Genomic DNA, 24,709 nt, shown 5'->3' with positions numbered 1-24,709 from the left:
AATATGTAGACCCATGGATTGATAATTTAGCAACATAGAGTAAAAATTTCCCTTTCCACGGGATGCAGCAAATGATGACTTTCACATGAATATGGTGAAGGGATTGTGTTTGGGGGGGACAGTGTAGCATTCCCATGGTTTTCAGGGAATCCAGAGTGGGGCATGAAGTATTAGAGGACAGGAGGACTAAATTGGTTGCAGTATGCCCTCGGATATACTCCTGAGCCCCCACAAGTATTTTCTAATGTTCCCTCAGCTCCTGGACCATCCCGAGCTAATTATGATGCAGTATACTCTTCTCTTCCACTAAAGAAAGAGGATGATTTAAGACCAAATCGTACTGCCTCTATGCCCACACAAGCATGTCCTGCCCCTGTTCAACAAGTAGAACAACAACTCTCAGATAGCCAGCATGGTGCGGTAGGGAAACAGGGAGCAAGAGGAGAAGAAAATACAAGGGAAGATAAGGGTTTGGCAAGTACCCCATCACCTGACTCCACAGTGGTGTATTGCCCTATTACATTACAATCTGGGCAGAAAGTAGGACTAGTGATACAATTTCCATATATTATAATGGGAAATTATGTAGTAATTAAACCCATGGATACACCTGAACTAAATGATATAATAATTGACAGAATCTTGGGATATTACTGGACAAAGTGGCCATGACTTTACACCGGTTTGCGATTTTGTTTTTGTTTGATAAATTGGGCGAGAGACTGCTATACAAATTAAACTGTTGTATCTTCAGGAAGCCTCAATTTTGACTTATTTAATGCATAAATAAGTCAAAGTTGTGATTGTTTTTAATTCGGTTAAGCCATGTTCACACTGGTGCATTGTGGTTTGGACACAGCGCGCTTGTATCTGGGGTTTACATACGATTCCCACTGACTTCTGTTAGATGGTGTATCTTCTGTAAGTGCATCAAATATGTAGCATGCAGGATTTTAATGCGCTTTCATGAAAACAAATAATCTAATAGAATGGGAATTGGTCAATGGGAGCACACATAAAACCACATTTAAAACATGGATAAATCACACCGCACCCAAACCGCAGCACATCGATGTAAACCCTTTCCTGGGTTTGAGGCACTGTCAACTTTAATATCAATTCAAACCCACTCTTCCACTTAGTGAAGGTTGAGTTCTCGTATTTACTTACACATTTTGTGCAATATCCTGTTTGAGGAGGGCCATTTCTCCCCAAAAGAGGGATATAAATATAAATATATATATATATACATATACATGTTGCTCAGTCCTGGAATCAGGCTTTGAGGGCAGAAGCATGGCTTCATAATACATGAATCGCCTAGCTTTGTATGCAGAGCCTCCGAATCTCCTTCCTATGTCCCTGGCAGTGTCCTGCACTGTCGCTCTATGCCCCCCCCCCTCATCTCCATTGATGTGCTGAGAGAACCCAGAGGGGGAGCATGGCTTCTGCTGGGTGCTGCTGACAGTGTACAGTGAGGGAGGTGAGCTGATGGTCTGGGGAGGGTTCATTAAATACTGGTGGCTGTTGTGATTGGCTTCTATACCGAGTCTCGGTGGCGTAGCAGAGCGGAAGGTTGCTGACAGGCAGACGGAGGCGCTGATGAGAGCGGGGCCTGGTTGCAGAAGGAAGCGGATCTCCCGGTTTGGGTGAGAGACATCCAGTATCTACATCTCTAGTGCAATACAGACCTAGACTGATTCTGGGAAGGGCAAACAGATTGGGTACTTTGATAAGGTCATTCTGACACTCAGTCAAACCACTGGACACTGCAGATACAAATATAGTGCGAGGTGGGTGAACCAGGCCTTGAGCCCTCAATCCAGTTCTAGGCTGTTAACCTGTTGTGATGCACAGGATTAACTGCATTTGCCTCTCTGTGGATTACAACTGCTATTGCACTGGGGAACATAGTTCAACCTCCTTTCCTTTGTTGGATTACAAATACTTTCCTTGGATTGTGGGATTTCTTGCCGGTGAAGATAAGTGAGGCCTCACTCTCCAAGAGACGCTTGCAATACATCTTACATCTTAAAGGGGGGCCTCCATTAGCATACAGAATGCACTCTGCTTGTTGATGTTATACCATTACACTGTTTACCTTGCATTTAAGTCATTGAGTATAGTAACTTTATCTGCGTTCACTCTCTAACCACATTTGTTAGTTAAAGCATTGTTCACTGTTGCGGAACACCATCCTCTTAGCATACATACACATTTATTTGTGTATGTATTTGTGGCCTGTGTTGTAGATCCTGAGTCCTGAGCTAAAAGGCATACATCCTTGGTTGGGAACTTAGGATCGTGTCTCCTTTACCACAATTGTGTTATTTCTGATTCTTGTTTGAATACTGTTGATTCTACTTCAAAATCCAAAAGAGCAGTATATTGTTTATTCACTGCAACCTTTGTGGTCTCAGTTATTTACCATGACAGAACTGATAGTGTCAGATGGGTCGGAGCAGGTTCAGGGTGTAAGAGGTGACGAGGACGCCCATTCAACAAGCCACCCCCAAGGGGGCAGGGCTACATAAAGAAACTAGATTGTTTGCTTTTGTCAATACAGATACAAGTGTTATACAGGTGTTTTAGAATTGTCATCATAGCCAGAGGTGAGAGTAAATCATCAAATTGGCATAAATGTTTGTGTAACAACTGTCTACAATGGGAATTCCCTCACTTTGGGGGAGATTTCCTCTCATTTTTTGTTGTGACTTCAGGACAGAAAGTGCAGGACACAGACAACACAATTCAATTAAAGCTAAAAAAAACCTACTCTACCTAGGTTATCAGAAGTACCTGGTTGAATTTTGTATGTCTAGGTAAACATACCTGGTGTAACAGGTTATTTGGCTTGCATGACTGGCATCTTTCTCCACATCACATGGGATTGAACGGGTGGAGGAGACAAGCTGGACGCTGTTTCCCAGGTTGGTATTTCCATCACCATAATCAAACTGGTTAGCATCGGCAAAGCCTGGAGAATGACGTGAATACAAAAAAACACTTGTGAATCTGGATTACTCAGATTTACCAATCACACATGAAGCCTGACAATTCATTTAAAAACAATCCCTTTAATGCAGCTTGAAATAGTCCATATTTTTAAATTCTTGTGTAGCACTGCCCCCGTAAGGACTGCCAGATATTCACTCTACGTGCCCCCCTGGTTACCAGCACATGGCCATAAGCAAATGCAATTTCTTAATTCCTCTTGGCTCCCACTCCAATAATCAGTCCAGGGGTATTTGGTTGTTTTGTTGTTTATTTTATAATGGGGATAGGAGAAGGGAATAGTGGGATGTTTAAATTTAACTATTCACAGTATTTGAGGACTTATATCTTTTCTACTTCACTTCTAAGTATGGAACAGCCAGGCTGTTAATTTATCCTGCCAATTTGGATGAATAAAGATTAAGTCTCTTGTTTCCTTCAAGATGACTTGGTGAACACTGTCTTATCTTCAGGACACTTTCCCTAGTATCCTCTCTCTCTGCTGACACCCGTCTACTGACTATTCTACGAGCAGGAGTGGCCCCCCTCAGGTCAGGCCCCTTGACATGAGTCCCTGTACTCACGATACTGCAGCCACAGGGTCTCCAGTGTCTCCCCTCTCAGACAGCTTCCCTGGACCTCTGGGTTCAGCTCCTTTCAACCGCTCCTCTGGCCCTCAGTACGACCTCCTGTGACCGCATGGCACCTCTACAGATGAGGAGGCAGCCGCCCCCTCCCTCCGGGACTCCACTCTCCAACAAAAGACCCTGAGCACATGTGCTCCCGGCTTTTTATACAGTATTCCAGCATGCACTGAGGTGACCTGCCCTCTGCCAATCATCAGGACTGTATCAAAGTCTATGCACCCATTTGTCAGGTTTCCTCCCACTGTCCAACATGCCTCCCTGTTGGATCCAGACTGAATGGATTGCATATTGAGCACAACGAGCAGACCTTACTAACCGATCCTGCTCTCTAGTAGGGAGAGAGCAATATGGATTTACAGTAACTGCAGCCCCTCTGGTGCGCAGACAGAGCTCAAAAGTATACTCTCTTACTAGCGCTTACCTAGGAGGGTGCAACACTTGTAGAGATAGATTCCTTGGTGACTTAAAGTGGTTGTAAACCTCAGTCATGAAATCTAAACAAAGCACTTACTGTATATCCGTATTGTTTACTTGTCTCTCTCCAAAGCTCTATGTGCCCTTTCTCTATGGTGCTCCATTCCTCTGTTATCAGCATGTGTCACTTCTGAGAAGTTTTCCCAACACATGAGATACATTTGTGATGGGAAAGAGAGCTCAGCACACAGTTTGTCTATTTGTCTATTTAGAACACAGCTCTGTATCCTTCCTTCCTTCCTTCCTTCCTGTGCCGTGTATAAAGGGGGGGGGGGGGTGTCTCTTTCCTCCAATCAACTTTCACACACTGTAACTGCAGCTCTCCACCCCCCTCCTCTCTGCTCTTCACAGATGCAGAATGGTTTTATCACAAATCTGCACTTTTGAGGAGATGTAGAGGAGAGAAGACTGCAGATAAGTAAAACTTATGTAGGAGGATTGGTTTAATCTCTGTGTATTAACTGAAGCTATTCACTTCACTGAGTATATGAGAGGGTTTACAATCTCTTTAAGTGATACCCCCTGGAAATGTGTGCATTTAAGTCTCTGTGGGATTTATTTGCTAAAGCTGTAGTGCACAATTAGGCTCACTTCTGCATAGAAACCAATCAGCTTCTAACCTCAGCCTGTTCAATTAAGCTTTGCCAATATAACCTGAAAGCTGATTGGTTTCTTTGCAGAAGTGAGCCAGATTGTGTACTCTCCAGCTTTAGTAAATGAACACCTGTGACTCATCTTATAAGTATAGGGAGTGACACAATAGTGACATGACCAGATTATGCAGTACAGGTCTGGAAAGTACAGGCAATGGTCATTGAAATTGTACTGTATGTAAATAGCCCTCTCGAGGAGGACAAAGAACTTTTGCAGTAATGCCATTATGACATGGCAGGCCTAAAAAATGAAAGCCCCATTCCAAGTGCATCTGTGCCTAGACAATGGGCGTTAAAGTGGAACTTTATTCATTTAGGCAAGGTCCTCTTTCCTGCCCAAAGACCGACAAAGAACCACCCCAGGTGAGGACAATGCTGGATCCCTGGAGGTAAGTGTCCTTTTATTAAAAGTCAGTAGCTACAGTATTTGTAGCTGCTGACTTTTAATTTTTTCTCTCTAGAGTAAAGATCCTCTTTTAAGCATTTACATATTCTAAACAAACAATAAAATAGTAATAAATAATAATATTAATAAATGAATCGCAAAAAATACTCTGGAGCCAGTTTCAGTTGTTTCCAAAAGCTTACAAACACCCACAAAACACCATCAGCGTGCAAGAAAGCAGTACCACTCAAATTATGTAACCTCTAAAAAGCTTTATTAAAAGCCAGTAAACAAAAAAGTCCCTACAAAGATTGCACTTTCTAATGGGTTTTAGTCACAGACCAAGCCCCATGGAAGAAACAAAACATATTAGGAATTCTTTGGTGGGACTGTTATATTTCCTGTGCTATCTTTGGGTTTCAATAAAGCTTTTTTAGAGATGACATCATTGGAGTGCGATCCCTTTCTAGCACATTGATGGTCTGGACACAATGGAATCTCTTGTGACTTGCACCCAAACCCTCAGGGTGGCACTGTTCCATGTTGTGGAGTGGTGGCAACCCATTGACCTATCTTCAGATCAGTTTGAAGAAAAAGATGCACTCATTGGTATCATATACATCTAAGCAGTTAATAATAGATGATGCATTGATAATGTTTTAATTCAGTCCCACTCTTAGTTACCTTGCAATAAACTCTCAGTTCAGGGTTATGTTATAAATATTTTTAAGGACTAATACGATAATGTAATTATTAGTGTAGCACTACCTCCTAGAGGTCCGCTAGATTTTTGGGCCCCCCTATTTCTGCACAGTCAGGCAACACACATTTTCCAACTTACACACAGGGGCAGTAACAAGTCCATGGGCTTGTTTTTTTTGTTGTTTTATTGAGAGAAAACAACTTGGATGTGGAAGAGGAATTATGGGATGCCCAACTTAAATCTGATAGAACAATCTGAGGACAAACTTCCTTCTCTATGTACACAAAAAAAGCATCCTGGACTGCACCCCCTCCAGAATGATATGTCTCAGTAGCAAAGTTCCTCTTTTAGGAGCTCTATGTCCCCCTTGGTGAAACTCTCAAAGTCCCAACACTTGCAGGAGCTCTATGTCCCCTTGATGAAACTCACAAAGTCCCAACACTTTCAGAAAATACCAGCCCAACCGGCTGCCTTGAAAGTGTCCCAGAGCAAGAGATTTAGGTTTAGCTGTGGCACCGTCCCAATGAAGGCTTGCTAAATATTGCATCTGGCAGCCTTCCTCCTTGTAGGCCCTGGGCCTGTTAAGGTGCTCACGCTGTCCCTTGAATCCTGCTGCTTTGGATAAGACTGCTGTTCAGGCTTCCTGCTGTACAGGTCTTACATTGCTAGACAGGGTTTCTCCTGGAAGAGACTGAATCGTGATGAAGATCCCTCTCTCCAGCTTCCTCTCCTTCGTTCCTCAGCTTTAGCCTGGAGGCAGAGCCCCCCTATCCCTGGGGTCCCCTCCCAAGCCTCACGATCTTCAGCTCAGCACTCCATCTTCCTCCTGACAACAACCAACAACCCCAGCTGACCAGGCTCATCAATATTTATGGGCCCACCCTACCACCCTGCGAGGCCTCCTGCTTGGGGATTGGTCAAAGTTCCATAAATATTCAGATTCCTGCCTCTTTACCTCCACCCACTAATTTTTAGAAGTTTCCATGAACCTCTAGAACCAGGGGGAGGCGACAGAGGCTTGATCTGCAGAGCCTGCCAGCCTGACCCTAATCTGAATCCACAGCAATTACCCAGACTCACATAACTACAGCATAAATTTACCTAACCAAACTGTATACTAGAGGGTGCTATATAAGTATTGTGTAAACAGGAGTGTGCAGATATGTGTAGAATGCAAACTCCCCTAAATGAATATCAGTCAGCAGTTTTGGTTCTTGCAAAATGATACAATAATCAGAAGCTTCCAGAGTCCCCAGTTCTCCAATCATATATTCTCTCCATCCATCCAGCACATACAGTATGCCTGATCAATATTATGCACCCAGGTGTTTCTCATGAATGCAGTAATGTATACTATATCCTTGACCCTTCCTTCCACAAGAATCTCATTTTAGCAGTTAAATCTTCCTTTAAAAGTATAGATTAATACCAGTAACTAAAGCTGGAGGGGTTTCTGGCTGGTTGACCAAACATTTTTGATCTTGTTACTCAGATGATAGGGTCTTTTCATCTGTAGTCAGTAAAAACAACAATTTAAGCCAGCTGTAGTTTTTACAACCCTTGTTTCTTATGACAGTAAACAATTAACAATTAAACATTTTAATAGAAATAGCAGAGAAAGGGTCTGTAAATTCTATGCATAAAGGGCACACATGAGGACTGGAAGGGGGTCAACTGAAAACCCCTTTTACATTGAGAAAAGTGGTCAACAATCTGCAGCAATATCTGATTTCTTTTTTTTTTTTTTTACTTTGTTCAGTACCACAACCTGATAACCAAGTTCTGCCTATAACAAGCTATTTCCCTGTACCAAATCCTTTTCCCCATACCCACCTTGCCCTATGATGGTAAGTCTTGTTGCTCCGTTCAGGCTGCCATAATTTGGCATGACTTGGGAAACCATCAGTAGTCCATCTGTAAATGAAGAATGGAAACATGTCAAAGGTGTAACGATTCTGCATTATGTACAGACTACTCACAATGGGAGTCATGCAGGAGAACAAACACAGTGAGAGGCTGTTAATGTTATTTTTATTTGATGTATTTTTTTAACACATTGTACATTTCAGTTGTAAATCTGCAATTCACTAGAAAAAAGTAAAACCTTGGATATATTTATTGCTATAAGATACAGTTATTATTTTATTATCTTGCATGTAATAACTACAATTGTTTTCTCATTCTTTCCACTTCATTTATTCATAGTGGGTTGTTTGTGTTATAGAAAGTAGTGGTATGATTGGATACTTGTGATGTGAAATGGACTCCGCTGTGGAAACTTTACCCATTGCAGGGACAAGGGATGGGCAGAAGGGACAGCTGACCTGGGCACTATGGTAGCATGTGATTGGGGGGGGGGGGGTGTTAGGAGGAGATGGAGGAGGGGATTTGTGTTGGGAGGGGAAATTTAGGGGGCAGCATGGGACAACAATTGTCCAATGAGGGGAAATTTGGAGGAGTATGTTAGGAGTAGTGGTTTAGTGGATTTGTGCTGGGAGGGGTGATTTGGGGGGTTTGGCTAGGAGGGTTTATTTTATTTTATTTTTTTTGCAGGGGGGCTATTTGTGCTAGGAGGGCAAATTGGGGGGGGGGTTGTACTAGAAGGAGGGGAAACTTATGCTTAGGGGGTAAGCATGCAGATTAGTGCTTCATTTTTGCTGTCACATAATATTTATACATCTTGGGGGGGGGGGGGGTGCAGTTTGGAATGTGCGCCTTGGGCTCTAGATGATTTTGTCTAAGCACTGCTTAAGTTTTGGATGAAGTTGGGGAGAATACCAAACACTTTCATACTTTTATTGTTTGTGTCCATGTTGGAGGAGATTACCCTCAATATAGGGTTGTGCAAGGGATTTTTCCCATTGCTTAACGAATTTGTGAAAACTTGCTTTGTGAAGAATACCCTGTGTCCTCGAAAATAAGCCCTACCCCGAAAATAACACCTAGCGTTCTATTTAGCTGCAATATAAACCCTACCCCGAAAATAAGCCCTAGTAAAATCCTTGTAAAAACATGTAATCCGCTTTGTAAAAAGATGATATAATGTGCAGTGCGTCTCCTTTTGTAACTTTATTGTGGAAAAAAACCTTATTTACAGCGCTGCTTACAAATGGAGACTCACTGGATATTATATAATCTTTTTATAAAACAGATTGCATAATTTTACAATGATTTTAACCAAGGTTTATTTTTGGAATTACAGAATGTTTTTTACAGAACTTTACAGAATTTAAAAAAAATATTTTATTGTGTTATTCCAGGTTTTTTTTTTAAAACAGAGAGGGGTAAATGACACAACACAAGGACTGCGCTGTCTATCATGCTGATGCTTTAAAGGATCAGGATATATATATATATATATATATTTATATATATATATATATATATATATATATATATATTTTTTTTTTTTTTTTTAAGATTGTCCTTGTACATGCAGTAAATAAATAAGACATCCCCTGAAAATAAGCCAAAATAAATATAAGACCCGGTCATATTTTCGGGGAAACACGGTACCTAATCACATGCAGGGAAAAAAAAGAGTAGCTTTGCTTGCACATAATTGAACGGTGGAAGCTAAAGGAAAATCTCCTTGCAAAGTGAACAACCTATTTGATTTTTAGTAAATCAGCCCTATGTGTCCTGGTGACCACTGTCAATGGGACTGATGGTAAGGAAAACAATGTTTGACTGAATATAGATCTATCCCAAGCATGTATAAATTCACTATTTATGATGCATTCACTAATGTTTATGGAGGTCTGAATTAGCTACTCTTTCTATTTTCTCTCAGTTGTGTTACGCTGGCCATGCATGGTTTAGTTTTTTTCATTGAACCAGCAGGTTGAATGAAAAAAATTGACTTGATTCCCCCATCCACATATTTGATTTGGGAATCCTGCCCACTGTGTCATTGTATACTGACAGCGGGGGAGACATCCTTGCTGTAAGAATACACAGGTCATCGCTGCAGACTATGAAGCGAGAATATACAGTGCATCCGTAAAGTACTTCACTTTTCCACATTTTGGTATGTTACAGCCTTATTTCAAAATGTATTAAATTCATTATTTTCCTCAAAATTACACAAACAATACCCCATAATGACAATGTGAAAGAAGTTTGTTTGAAATCTTTGCAAATTTATTAAAAATAAAAAAGGAAAAAATCCCATGTACATAAGTATTCACAGCCTTTGCTATGACACTCAAAATTGAGCTCAGGTGCATCCTTTTTTCCACTGATCATCCTTGAGATGTTTCTACAACTTAATTGGAGTCCACCTGTGGTGAATTCAGTTGATTGTACGTGATTTGGAAAGGCACACAGCTGGCTATATAAGGTCCCACAGTTACCAGTGCATGTTAGAGCACAAAGCAAGCCAAGAAGTCCAAGGAATTGTCTGTAGACCTCCGAGACAGGATTGTATCGAGACACAGATCTGGGAATGGGTACAGAAACATTTCTGTAGCATTGAAGGGCCCAATGAGCACAGTGGCCTCCATGATTCGTAAATGGAAGAGGTTTGGAACCACCAGGACTCTTCCTAGAGCGGGCTACCTGGTCAAACTGAAGGATCAGGGGAGAAGGGCCTTAGTCAGGGAGGTGACCAAGAACCTGATGGTCACTCTGACAGAGCTGCAGCATTTCTGTGTGGAGAGAGGAGAACCTTCCAGAAGAACAGCCATCTCTGCAGCACTCCACCAATCAGGCCTGTATGGTAGAGTGGCCACACGGAAGCCACTCTTCAGTAAAAGGCACATGACAGCCTGCCTGCCTGGAGTTTGCCAAAATGCACCTGAAGGAGATCATGCGAAACAAAATTCTCTGGTCTGATGAAACAAAGATTGAACTTTTTGGCCTGAATGGCAAGCATCATGTCTGGAGGAAACCAGGCACCGCTCATTACCTGGCCAATACCATCCCTACAGTAAAGTAGTGGTAGCAGGATCATGCTGTGGTGATGTTTTTCAGCTGCATGAACTGGGAGAATTGAGGGAAAGATAAATGCAGGAATATACAGAGACATTCTTGATGAAAACCTGCTCCAGAACGCTCTGGACCTCAGACTGGGGCGAAGGTTCATCTTCCAACAGGAAAACAATCCTGAACACACAGCCAAGATAAAAAAGGAGTGGCTACTGGACAACTCTATGAATATCTTTAAGTAGCCCAGCCAGATTCCAGACTTGAAACCAATTGAACATCTCTGGAGAGATCTAAAAAATGGCTGTGTGCTGATGCTCACCATCCAACCTGATGGAGGTTGAGAGGTCCTGCAAAGAAGAATGGGCGAAACTGCCCAAAAATATGTGTGCCAAGCTTGTAGAATCCTACTCAAAAAGTCTTGAGGCTGTAATTGGTGCCAAAGGTGCTTCAAGAAAGTTTTTGATTTTTTTTTTTTAAATAAATGTGCAAAGATTTCAAACAAACGTTGTCATTATGGGGTATTGTTTGTAGAATTTTGAGGAAAATAATGAATTTAATCTATTTTGGAATAAGGCTGTAACATAACAAAATGTGGAAAAAGTGAAGCGCTGTGAATACTTTCTGGAGGCACTGTACCAAAAGGGCGGTTGACTTCTGTTCAACCACAGTGGCCTCACTTGGATAGAAATGTTGCCAGTCTCTGCTGAACCGATTAAATTTGAATCCATGTATGGAAATCTTTAGGAAGATCAGGTCACCTGCCATGCCTTGAATAGTAAAAGTAAATATCAGAGGATCATATAAGGGTATGCTTGTTTCAAACCTATCTATGACCAGTTGACTAAATAAATAAATAAATAAAAAAGTTTTATGCTAATACAGCAGATTTGAGCTGATATCAAGGAACTATATTCACACTATAACACATGCAGCAATGTGCTTTGCTATGGTGTGTACCAGTGTGCTACACTTTATTGTGAAAGGCTCTCATTCTACTTGAAACGACTCTTCAGGGTACCATTCCCAAAAATACAGCATATTAGATTGTTTAACAATTGCTGCAGTTCAGTGTGAAATGTAAAAAGTGATCAATTTAAAGGCTAGGTTCACCTTTGAGAAAAAAAATTTGAATGCACATGTTCTTACAGGAGCCTGCAAAGCATTGCACCCATGATCAGTGGATTGTGGATACAATGTCAGGCTCCCACAAACTTTTCTTCCAGCTCTCTGTTGGCACCTCTGTACATGCTGGCAGTTTAAGAGCTTGTGAGGAAAAGACAATGGACTATAATTGCTCTGATTACAGCACCCATTGTCTATTGAGAACAAAGCCATCTGCCGTGGTGGAAGAGGGTACTTGTAGTTCATTCATTCATAGATCCATGTAAATGAATAACAAAGCTGTGTGGGCGGAGACACAGAGAAGAAATCCCACCCGCTGGGGGGGGGGGGGGGGTTGTACTATGTTACACTGTAAGTATGGTATAACATGTAACATAGTGCAAAAGGTGAACTTAAAATGCAATGGTTTCTGTAGTTTGCTATTGTTGCAAAATGTAAAATAATATAACCAGTGTCACCAACCATTAATTGACTGATCTATATCTCTCAGTTCACTGGTCTGGTGCAGAAATAATTCACTAATAATATTCCTAATCACTAGCAATGGCAAAAATAATTGTATCTATAGAAATAATAATAAAAGCATTTAATAAGTATAGAAGTTGTAGTAAAAATAATAACAATATTATCAGTAATATTATTATTATTGTTAAAATTATTCAAATTAATAATATTAATAAGTACCGGTATTTAAAAGTTAAAGTGGTTGTAAATCTCCCACATGAAATATGAATAAAGCAAATCCCTCTATAGTGTGTACGTTTAATTAAGAGCACTAAATGTCATTTCTGTCTGTTGCCTCTTTCCTCTGCTATCTGCATGAATCACTTTTGACAAGTTTTCCTGACACTAAGAGAAAAATGATGACAGGGGAATGAGCTCCAGCTCATTGACAGCCTCAGCTCTGTTCCTGTGTGCTGTATGAAGATGGGTGTGTCCCTTCTATCCAATCAGATCTCAGAGCTCTCCCCACTAAGTCCTGCAGAGTGTAATTTCAGCTCTCCACCCCCTATTTTTCTGAACTCTCAGATAAGCTTATAAATTCAGCACTTTGAATGGATGTAGAGAATAGGAGACTACAGCGAGACAGATACAACTTACTGTATGTAGGAGGATGTGTTTAATCTCTGTGTTTTTCACCTGAGGCTAGTCACCAGGCCCGGATGGCGTACATCCGAGAGTACTCAAGGAACTCAGTAAAGTTATATCTAGACCACTGTTCCTGATCTTTGCTTACAGTATTAGGACAGGAGATGTACCAGGGGATTGGAAGAAAGCTAACATGATTCCGATATTCAAAAAGGGCCAGAGGCATATCTCGGGAAATTATAGGCCTGTCAGTTTGACATCAGTAGTATGTAAACTACTGGAGGGGATGATAAGGGACTATATCGTAGAGTTTGCTAAAGACAACAACATCATCAGCGGTAATCAGCACGGGTTTACAAATGGGCGTTCTTGTCAAACCAATCTATTAGCATTCTGCGAGGAGGTGAGCTGGGAGCTAGATAGGGGCAGACCAGTGGATGTGGTGTACTTGGATTTCGCTAAGGCGTTTGATACAGTTCCCCACAAGTGCTTAATTTATAAAATAAGGTCTGCAGGTATCGACAGCAGGGATTGCTCTTGGATACTGAACTGGCTAAAAGGCCGTGTCCAAAGGGTGGTAATAAACAGCGCATACTCAGACTGGTCTGAGGTGGTAAGCGGGGTCCCCCAAGGCTCAGTCCTGGGACCAACCCTGTTCAATTTATTCATAAACAACATTGAGGATGGGATCAGTAGTTTGTTATCAGTTTTTGCAGATGACACAAAATTGGCCAGGGCAATAACTGCACAGCATGAAGCAGATATCCCACAGAATGACCTGGACAAAATAACGGAGTGGGCAACGACATGGCAAATGAGGTTTAACGTGGAGAAGTGTAAGGTTTTGCACTTGGGGACTAAAAACATAAAAACACAATACACGTTAGGAGGGGAACCCTTGGGGGAATCAAAAATGGAGAAGCATCTGGAAATCTTGGTTGATGATAGATTAGGCAACAGCATGCAATGCCAAGCGGAAGCTGCCAAAGCCAGCAGATTATTAGCATGCATAAAAAAAGGGATGTATTCCAGAGATAAGACTATAATCCTTCTCTGGTCCGAACGCATCTGGAGTATTCTGTCCAGTTCTGGTCGCCAGTCCTCAGGAGGGATGTGTTGGAGCTGGAGAGAGTCCAGAGAAGGGCAACTAAACTGATTAGGGGATTGGAGGACCTTAACTATGAAGAGCGTCTGCAATCGCTCGATTTATTCTCCCTGGAGAAGAGACGTCTGAGGGGGGACATGATAGCAATTTATAAATATCTTAATGGGGATCTCAGCTTAGAGAAAAAGCTGTTCATTCGAAAGGGATTGCATGAGGACTCGAGTACATACAATGCGATTAGAGGAGAAGCGTTTTAACCTCAGGCAACGAGGGGGGTTCTTTACTGTTAGGGCTACAAGATTGTGGAATTCTCTACCACAAGAGGTGGTTTCTGCGGGAAGTATGGTGGCTTTCAAAAGACTCTTAGACTTACATTTTAAGGATCAGGACATTAAGGGCTATGTGAGATGATTACAGCCACACACACCTACACAGGTTGAACTGGATGGACTATTGTCTTTATTCAACCTCACCTACTATGTAACTATGTAACTATGTAACTATGTAACTTTACTGGGTATATGTAAGGGTTTACAACTAGTGTTGAGCGAACACGGACTGTATTATTCGTGTTCGTACCGAATAATTGGATTTTTTGTACCCGAACACGGACACGGACACTTTACTGTATGTTCGGGTAAAAATCCGTGTTCGGTCGTTTTATTTCCGGGTTTTGCATGCTTTGGCGCTCTTTTCATGGCGGGCTTTCAACAGCCAATCAACAATCATTTAACTGGTGTGCCTTAAGCCATCCCAGCCATGCCTGCAAATGTCTCAGTAGCTGTGATTGGCCGTCTGAAGCATGTGACCAAGTCTTTATAAGTTCGAGGCAGCCGCAGCGGCGTCATTATGCTGCTTAGATTCAGGGACAGAGCACACATCAACGTGCTGGCTGCTGATTAGGGAAAGATAGGCAGGAAAAAACCATTTGTGTCCGGATAGAATTGAGGGACAGGTCGGAGTGTTTAGGCAGGGCGAGTTGTAGGCATTTTAGGGATAGAGTCTGCTGAATTATATAGGGTCAGTGTCTTCTACAAACTACAATCGATATTGCTGTGTGGGGGGTGGGGTCTGCACTCAATCCTGATCTACGATCTCTTCTCAATCCTGTTAGGGACAGAGTCTGCTGAATTTTAGGGAAACTGTGTTCTACAAACTACAATCGATATTGCTGTGTGGTGTGGGATTGGAGATAGGCAGGTGTCAGTGATCCACATCCATTTTTCTGTGTGTGAGCTGCAGTGAACACAATCTTTTTGGGCTGCAGTGAACACAATCTTTTTGGGCTGCAGTGAACACAATCTTTTTGGGCTGCAGTGAACACAATCTTTTTGGGGTGCAGTGAACAAAATCTTTTTGGGGTGCAGTGAACACAATCCTTTTTGGTGTGCAGTGAACACAATCTTTGTGGGGTGCAGTGAACAAAATCCTTTGTGGGGTGCAGTGAACACAATCTTTTTGGGGTGCAGTGAACAAAATCCTTTTTGGGGTGCAGTGAACAACATCCTTTTTGGGGTGCAGTGAACACAATCTTTTTGGGGTGCAGTGAACAAAATCCTTTGTGGGGTGCAGTGAACACAATCTTTTTGGGGTGCAGTGAACACAATCTTTTTGGGGTGGAGTGAACAACATCCTTTTTGGGGTGCAGTGAACAAAATCCTTTTTGGGGTGCAGTGAACAAAATCATTTTTGGGGTGCAGTGAACACAATCTTTTTGGGGTGCAGTGAACACAATCTTTGTGGGGTGCAGTGAACACAATCTTTTTGGGGTGGAGTGAACAACATCCTTTTTGGGGTGCAGTGAACAACATCCTTTTTGGGGTGCAGTGAACACAATCTTTTTGGGGTGCAGTGAACACAATCTTTGTGGGGTACAGTGAACAGAATCTTTGTGGGGTGCAGTGAACACAATCTTTGGGGGGTACAGTGAACACAATCTTTGTGAGGTGCAGTGAACACAATCTTTGTGGGGTGCAGTGAACACAATCATTGTGGGGTGCAGTGAACTCAATCTTTGTGGGGTACAGTGAACACAATCTCATACTGAAGGTTTGAGGGTGCTGCCTGTTCCATACTCCCCCTACTCCTCATCTAGCCTTTTAGGGGTACAAACAATAGTAATTGGGGCCTAGTGTGGTTGTGTACGTGTGATATACATACACTTTTTTGGGATCATATTTTCTATTCCGCTATTTAATCAAAAACCTTTGGGGATCAGTTAAATTGGGGGATAGTCTGTGTTGGTACGTGTGAGAGAGATCCACCTTTCCAAGTTGTTGGGGTTCATCTCATACTTCTGAAGGTTTGAGGGTGCTGCCTGTTCCATACTCCCCCTACTCCTAGCCTTTTAGGGGTACAAACAATAGTAATTGGGGCCTAGTGTGGTTGTGTACGTGTGATATACATACACTTTTTTGGGATCATATTTTCTATTCCGCTATTTAATCAAAAACCTTTGGGGATCAGTTAAATTGGGGGATAGTCTGTGTTGGTACGTGTGAGAGAGATCCACCTTTCCAAGTTGTTGGGGTTCATCTCATACTTCTGAAGGTTTGAGGGTGCTGCCTGTTCCATACTCCCCCTACTCCTAGCCTTTTAGGGGTACAAACAATAGTAATTGGGGCCTAGTGTGGTTGTGTACGTGTGATATACATACACTTTTTTGGGATCATATTTTCTATTCCGCTATTTAATCAAAAACCTTTGGGGATCAGTTAAATTGGGGGATAGTCTGTGTTGGTACGTGTGAGAGAGATCCACCTTTCCAAGTTGTTGGGGTTCATCTCATACTTCTGAAGGTTTGAGGGTGCTGCCTGTTCCATACTCCCCCTACTCCTAGCCTTTTAGGGGTACAAACAATAGTAATTGGGGCCTAGTGTGGTTGTGTACGTGTGATATACATACACTTTTTTGGGATCATATTTTCTATTCCGCTATTTAATCAAAAACCTTTGGGGATCAGTTAAATTGGGGGATAGTCTGTGTTGGTACGTGTGAGAGAGATCCACCTTTCCAAGTTGTTGAGGTTCATCTCATACTTCTGAAGGTTTGAGGGTGCTGCCTGTTCCATACTCCCCCTACTCCTAGCCTTTTAGGGGTACAAACAATAGTAATTGGGGCCTAGTGTGGTTGTGTACGTGTGATATACATACACTTTTTTGGGATCATATTTTCTATTCCGCTATTTAATCAAAAACCTTTGGGGATCAGTTAAATTGGGGGATAGTCTGTGTTGGTACGTGTGAGAGAGATCCACCTTTCCAAGTTGTTGGGGTTCATCTCATACTTCTGAAGGTTTGAGGGTGCTGCCTGTTCCATACTCCCCCTACTCCTAGCCTTTTAGGGGTACAAACAATAGTAATTGGGGCCTAGTGTGGTTGTGTACGTGTGATATACATACACTTTTTTGGGATCATATTTTCTATTCCGCTATTTAATCAAAAACCTTTGGGGATCAGTTAAATTGGGGGATAGTCTGTGTTGGTACGTGTGAGAGAGATCCACCTTTCCAAGTTGTTGAGGTTCATCTCATACTTCTGAAGGTTTGAGGGTGCTGCCTGTTCCATACTCCCCCTACTCCTAGCCTTTTAGGGGTACAAACAATAGTAATTGGGGCCTAGTGTGGTTGTGTACGTGTGATATACATACACTTTTTTGGGATCATATTTTCTATTCCGCTATTTAATCAAAAACCTTTGGGGATCAGTTAAATTGGGGGATAGTCTGTGTTGGTACGTGTGAGAGAGATCCACCTTTCCAAGTTGTTGGGGTTCATCTCATACTTCTGAAGGTTTGAGGGTGCTGCCTGTTCCATACTCCCCCTACTCCTAGCCTTTTAGGGGTACAAACAATAGTAATTGGGGCCTAGTGTGGTTGTGTACGTGTGATATACATACACTTTTTTGGGATCATATTTTCTATTCCGCTATTTAATCAAAAACCTTTGGGGATCAGTTAAATTGGGGGATAGTCTGTGTTGGTACGTGTGAGAGAGATCCACCTTTCCAAGTTGTTGGGGTTCATCTCATACTTCTGAAGGTTTGAGGGTGCTGCCTGTTCCATACTCCCCCTACTCCTAGCCTTTTAGGGGTACAAACAATAGTAATTGGGGCCTAGTGTGGTTGTGTACGTGTGATATACATACACTTTTTTGGGATCATATTTTCTATTCCGCTATTTAATCAAAAACCTTTGGGGATCAGTTAAATTGGGGGATAGTCTGTGTTGGTACGTGTGAGAGAGATCCACCTTTCCAAGTTGTTGGGGTTCATCTCATACTTCTGAAGGTTTGAGGGTGCTGCCTGTTCCATACTCCCCCTACTCCTAGCCTTTTAGGGGTACAAACAATAGTAATTGGGGCCTAGTGTGGTTGTGTACGTGTGATATACATACACTTTTTTGGGATCATATTTTCTATTCCGCTATTTAATCAAAAACCTTTGGGGATCAGTTAAATTGGGGGATAGTCTGTGTTGGTACGTGTGAGAGAGATCCACCTTTCCAAGTTGTTGGGGTTCATCTCATACTTCTGAAGGTTTGAGGGTGCTGCCTGTTCCATACTCCCCCTACTCCTAGCCTTTTAGGGGTACAAACAATAGTAATTGGGGCCTAGTGTGGTTGTGTACGTGTGATATACATACACTTTTTTGGGATCATATTTTCTATTCCGCTATTTAATCAAAAACCTTTGGGGATCAGTTAAATTGGGGGATAGTCTGTGTTGGTACGTGTGAGAGAGATCCACCTTTCCAAGTTGTTGAGGTTCATCTCATACTTCTGAAGGTTTGAGGGTGCTGCCTGTTCCATACTCCCCCTACTCCTAGCCTTTTAGGGGTACAAACAATAGTAATTGGGGCCTAGTGTGGTTGTGTACGTGTGATATACATACACTTTTTTGGGATCATATTTTCTATTCCGCTATTTAATCAAAAACCTTTGGGGATCAGTTAAATTGGGGGATAGTCTGTGTTGGTACGTGTGAGAGAGATCCACCTTTCCAAGTTGTTGGGGTTCATCTCATACTTCTGAAGGTTTGAGGGTGCTGCCTGTTCCATACTCCCCCTACTCCTAGCCTTTTAGGGGTACAAACAATAGTAATTGGGGCCTAGTGTGGTTGTGTACGTGTGATATACATACACTTTTTTGGGATCATATTTTCTATTCCGCTATTTAATCAAAAACCTTTGGGGATCAGTTAAATTGGGGGATAGTCTGTGTTGGTACGTGTGAGAGAGATCCACCTTTCCAAGTTGTTGGGGTTCATCTCATACTTCTGAAGGTTTGAGGGTGCTGCCTGTTCCATACTCCCCCTACTCCTAGCCTTTTAGGGGTACAAACAATAGTAATTGGGGCCTAGTGTGGTTGTGTACGTGTGATATACATACACTTTTTTGGGATCATATTTTCTATTCCGCTATTTAATCAAAAACCTTTGGGGATCAGTTAAATTGGGGGATAGTCTGTGTTGGTACGTGTGAGAGAGATCCACCTTTCCAAGTTGTTGGGGTTCATCTCATACTTCTGAAGGTTTGAGGGTGCTGCCTGTTCCATACTCCCCCTACTCCTAGCCTTTTAGGGGTACAAACAATAGTAATTGGGGCCTAGTGTGGTTGTGTACGTGTGATATACATACACTTTTTTGGGATCATATTTTCTATTCCGCTATTTAATCAAAAACCTTTGGGGATCAGTTAAATTGGGGGATAGTCTGTGTTGGTACGTGTGAGAGAGATCCACCTTTCCAAGTTGTTGGGGTTCATCTCATACTTCTGAAGGTTTGAGGGTGCTGCCTGTTCCATACTCCCCCTACTCCTAGCCTTTTAGGGGTACAAACAATAGTAATTGGGGCCTAGTGTGGTTGTGTACGTGTGATATACATACACTTTTTTGGGATCATATTTTCTATTCCGCTATTTAATCAAAAACCTTTGGGGATCAGTTAAATTGGGGGATAGTCTGTGTTGGTACGTGTGAGAGAGATCCACCTTTCCAAGTTGTTGAGGTTCATCTCATACTTCTGAAGGTTTGAGGGTGCTGCCTGTTCCATACTCCCCCTACTCCTAGCCTTTTAGGGGTACAAACAATAGTAATTGGGGCCTAGTGTGGTTGTGTACGTGTGATATACATACACTTTTTTGGGATCATATTTTCTATTCCGCTATTTAATCAAAAACCTTTGGGGATCAGTTAAATTGGGGGATAGTCTGTGTTGGTACGTGTGAGAGAGATCCACCTTTCCAAGTTGTTGGGGTTCATCTCATACTTCTGAAGGTTTGAGGGTGCTGCCTGTTCCATACTCCCCCTACTCCTAGCCTTTTAGGGGTACAAACAATAGTAATTGGGGCCTAGTGTGGTTGTGTACGTGTGATATACATACACTTTTTTGGGATCATATTTTCTATTCCGCTATTTAATCAAAAACCTTTGGGGATCAGTTAAATTGGGGGATAGTCTGTGTTGGTACGTGTGAGAGAGATCCACCTTTCCAAGTTGTTGGGGTTCATCTCATACTTCTGAAGGTTTGAGGGTGCTGCCTGTTCCATACTCCCCCTACTCCTAGCCTTTTAGGGGTACAAACAATAGTAATTGGGGCCTAGTGTGGTTGTGTACGTGTGATATACATACACTTTTTTGGGATCATATTTTCTATTCCGCTATTTAATCAAAAACCTTTGGGGATCAGTTAAATTGGGGGATAGTCTGTGTTGGTACGTGTGAGAGAGATCCACCTTTCCAAGTTGTTGGGGTTCATCTCATACTTTTGAAGGTTTGAGGGTGCTGCCTGTTCCATACTCCCCCTACTCCTAGCCTTTTAGGGGTACAAACAATAGTAATTGGGGCCTAGTGTGGTTGTGTACGTGTGATATACATACACTTTTTTGGGATCATATTTTCTATTCCGCTATTTAATCAAAAACCTTTGGGGATCAGTTAAATTGGGGGATAGTCTGTGTTGGTACGTGTGAGAGAGATCCACCTTTCCAAGTTGTTGGGGTTCATCTCATACTTCTGAAGGTTTGAGGGTGCTGCCTGTTCCATACTCCCCCTACTCCTAGCCTTTTAGGGGTACAAACAATAGTAATTGGGGCCTAGTGTGGTTGTGTACGTGTGATATACATACACTTTTTTGGGATCATATTTTCTATTCCGCTATTTAATCAAAAACCTTTGGGGATCAGTTAAATTGGGGGATAGTCTGTGTTGGTACGTGTGAGAGAGATCCACCTTTCCAAGTTGTTGAGGTTCATCTCATACTTCTGAAGGTTTGAGGGTGCTGCCTGTTCCATACTCCCCCTACTCCTAGCCTTTTAGGGGTACAAACAATAGTAATTGGGGCCTAGTGTGGTTGTGTACGTGTGATATACATACACTTTTTTGGGATCATATTTTCTATTCCGCTATTTAATCAAAAACCTTTGGGGATCAGTTAAATTGGGGGATAGTCTGTGTTGGTACGTGTGAGAGAGATCCACCTTTCCAAGTTGTTGAGGTTCATCTCATACTTCTGAAGGTTTGAGGGTGCTGCCTGTTCCATACTCCCCCTACTCCTAGCCTTTTAGGGGTACAAACAATAGTAATTGGGGCCTAGTGTGGTTGTGTACGTGTGATATACATACACTTTTTTGGGATCATATTTTCTATTCCGCTATTTAATCAAAAACCTTTGGGGATCAGTTAAATTGGGGGATAGTCTGTGTTGGTACGTGTGAGAGAGATCCACCTTTCCAAGTTGTTGGGGTTCATCTCATACTTCTGAAGGTTTGAGGGTGCTGCCTGTTCCATACTCCCCCTACTCCTAGCCTTTTAGGGGTACAAACAATAGTAATTGGGGCCTAGTGTGGTTGTGTACGTGTGATATACATACACTTTTTTGGGATCATATTTTCTATTCCGCTATTTAATCAAAAACCTTTGGGGATCAGTTAAATTGGGGGATAGTCTGTGTTGGTACGTGTGAGAGAGATCCACCTTTCCAAGTTGTTGGGGTTCATCTCATACTTCTGAAGGTTTGAGGGTGCTGCCTGTTCCATACCCCCCCTACTCCTCATCTAGCCTTTTAGGGGTACAAACAATAGTAATTGGGGCCTAGTGTGGTTGTGTACGTGCGAGATACATACACTTTTTTTGATCATATTTCCTATTCCGCTATTCAATAAAAACCTTTGAGGATCAATTGAATTGCGGGATAGTCTGTGTCGGTACGTGTGAGAGAGATCCACCTTTCCAAGTTGTTGGGGTTCATCTCATACTTCTGAAGGTTTGAGGGTGCTGCCTGTTCCATACCCCCCCTACTCCTCATCTAGCCTTTTAGGGGTACAAACAATAGTAATTGGGGCCTAGTGTGGTTGTGTACGTGCGAGATACATACACTTTTTTTGATCATATTTCCTATTCCGCTATTCAATAAAAACCTTTGAGGATCAATTGAATTGCGGGATAGTCTGTGTCGGTACGTGTGAGAGAGATCCACCTTTCCAAGTTGTTGGGGTTCATCTCATACTTCTGAAGGTTTGAGGGTGCTGCCTGTTCCATACCCCCCCTACTCCTCATCTAGCCTTTTAGGGGTACAAACAATAGTAATTGGGGCCTAGTGTGGTTGTGTACGTGCGAGATACATACACTTTTTTTGATCATATTTCCTATTCCGCTATTCAATAAAAACCTTTGAGGATCAATTGAATTGCGGGATAGTCTGTGTCGGTACGTGTGAGAGAGATCCACCTTTCCAAGTTGTTGGGGTTCATCTCATACTTCTGAAGGTTTGAGGGTGCTGCCTGTTCCATACCCCCCCTACTCCTCATCTAGCCTTTTAGGGGTACAAACAATAGTAATTGGGGCCTAGTGTGGTTGTGTACGTGCGAGATACATACACTTTTTTTGATCATATTTCCTATTCCGCTATTCAATAAAAACCTTTGAGGATCAATTGAATTGCGGGATAGTCTGTGTCGGTACGTGTGAGAGAGATCCACCTTTCCAAGTTGTTGGGGTTCATCTCATACTTCTGAAGGTTTGAGGGTGCTGCCTGTTCCATACCCCCCCTACTCCTCATCTAGCCTTTTAGGGGTACAAACAATAGTAATTGGGGCCTAGTGTGGTTGTGTACGTGCGAGATACATACACTTTTTTTGATCATATTTCCTATTCCGCTATTCAATAAAAACCTTTGAGGATCAATTGAATTGCGGGATAGTCTGTGTCGGTACGTGTGAGAGAGATCCACCTTTCCAAGTTGTTGGGGTTCATCTCATACTTCTGAAGGTTTGAGGGTGCTGCCTGTTCCATACCCCCCCTACTCCTCATCTAGCCTTTTAGGGGTACAAACAATAGTAATTGGGGCCTAGTGTGGTTGTGTACGTGCGAGATACATACACTTTTTTTGATCATATTTCCTATTCCGCTATTCAATAAAAACCTTTGAGGATCAATTGAATTGCGGGATAGTCTGTGTCGGTACGTGTGAGAGAGATCCACCTTTCCAAGTTGTTGGGGTTCATCTCATACTTCTGAAGGTTTGAGGGTGCTGCCTGTTCCATACCCCCCCTACTCCTCATCTAGCCTTTTAGGGGTACAAACAATAGTAATTGGGGCCTAGTGTGGTTGTGTACGTGCGAGATACATACACTTTTTTTGATCATATTTCCTATTCCGCTATTCAATAAAAACCTTTGAGGATCAATTGAATTGCGGGATAGTCTGTGTCGGTACGTGTGAGAGAGATCCACCTTTCCAAGTTGTTGGGGTTCATCTCATACTTCTGAAGGTTTGAGGGTGCTGCCTGTTCCATACCCCCCCTACTCCTCATCTAGCCTTTTAGGGGTACAAACAATAGTAATTGGGGCCTAGTGTGGTTGTGTACGTGCGAGATACATACACTTTTTTTGATCATATTTCCTATTCCGCTATTCAATAAAAACCTTTGAGGATCAATTGAATTGCGGGATAGTCTGTGTCGGTACGTGTGAGAGAGATCCACCTTTCCAAGTTGTTGGGGTTCATCTCATACTTCTGAAGGTTTGAGGGTGCTGCCTGTTCCATACCCCCCCTACTCCTCATCTAGCCTTTTAGGGGTACAAACAATAGTAATTGGGGCCTAGTGTGGTTGTGTACGTGCGAGATACATACACTTTTTTTGATCATATTTCCTATTCCGCTATTCAATAAAAACCTTTGAGGATCAATTGAATTGCGGGATAGTCTGTGTCGGTACGTGTGAGAGAGATCCACCTTTCCAAGTTGTTGGGGTTCATCTCATACTTCTGAAGGTTTGAGGGTGCTGCCTGTTCCATACCCCCCCTACTCCTCATCTAGCCTTTTAGGGGTACAAACAATAGTAATTGGGGCCTAGTGTGGTTGTGTACGTGCGAGATACATACACTTTTTTTGATCATATTTCCTATTCCGCTATTCAATAAAAACCTTTGAGGATCAATTGAATTGCGGGATAGTCTGTGTCGGTACGTGTGAGAGAGATCCACCTTTCCAAGTTGTTGGGGTTCATCTCATACTTCTGAAGGTTTGAGGGTGCTGCCTGTTCCATACCCCCCCTACTCCTCATCTAGCCTTTTAGGGGTACAAACAATAGTAATTGGGGCCTAGTGTGGTTGT

General features: G+C 42.3%; 1 protein-coding gene across 1 annotated transcript in view; it reads right to left on the bottom strand.

Annotated features, from left to right (window-relative positions):
• The window catches only part of LOC309555644 (fibrocystin-L-like), a gene marked incomplete at both ends in the record, with an annotated part of 310,666 nt that overhangs the window by 221,760 nt on the left and 64,197 nt on the right, over positions 1–24,709 (bottom strand). Inside the window, 3 exons of the mRNA XM_082257679.1 lie at positions 2,833–2,977; positions 7,690–7,770; positions 12,370–12,469. Coding sequence (XP_082113805.1) covers positions 2,833–2,977; positions 7,690–7,770; positions 12,370–12,469 — 326 coding nt within the window. The remainder of the gene's footprint in view (positions 1–2,832; positions 2,978–7,689; positions 7,771–12,369; positions 12,470–24,709) is intronic.

This window comes from Pelophylax lessonae (assembly GCF_965119305.1).
Source record: "Pelophylax lessonae genome assembly, chromosome: 5".
Classification (NCBI taxonomy): Eukaryota; Metazoa; Chordata; class Amphibia; order Anura; family Ranidae; genus Pelophylax; species Pelophylax lessonae.
This window is presented reverse-complemented; position numbering and strand designations above follow the sequence as displayed.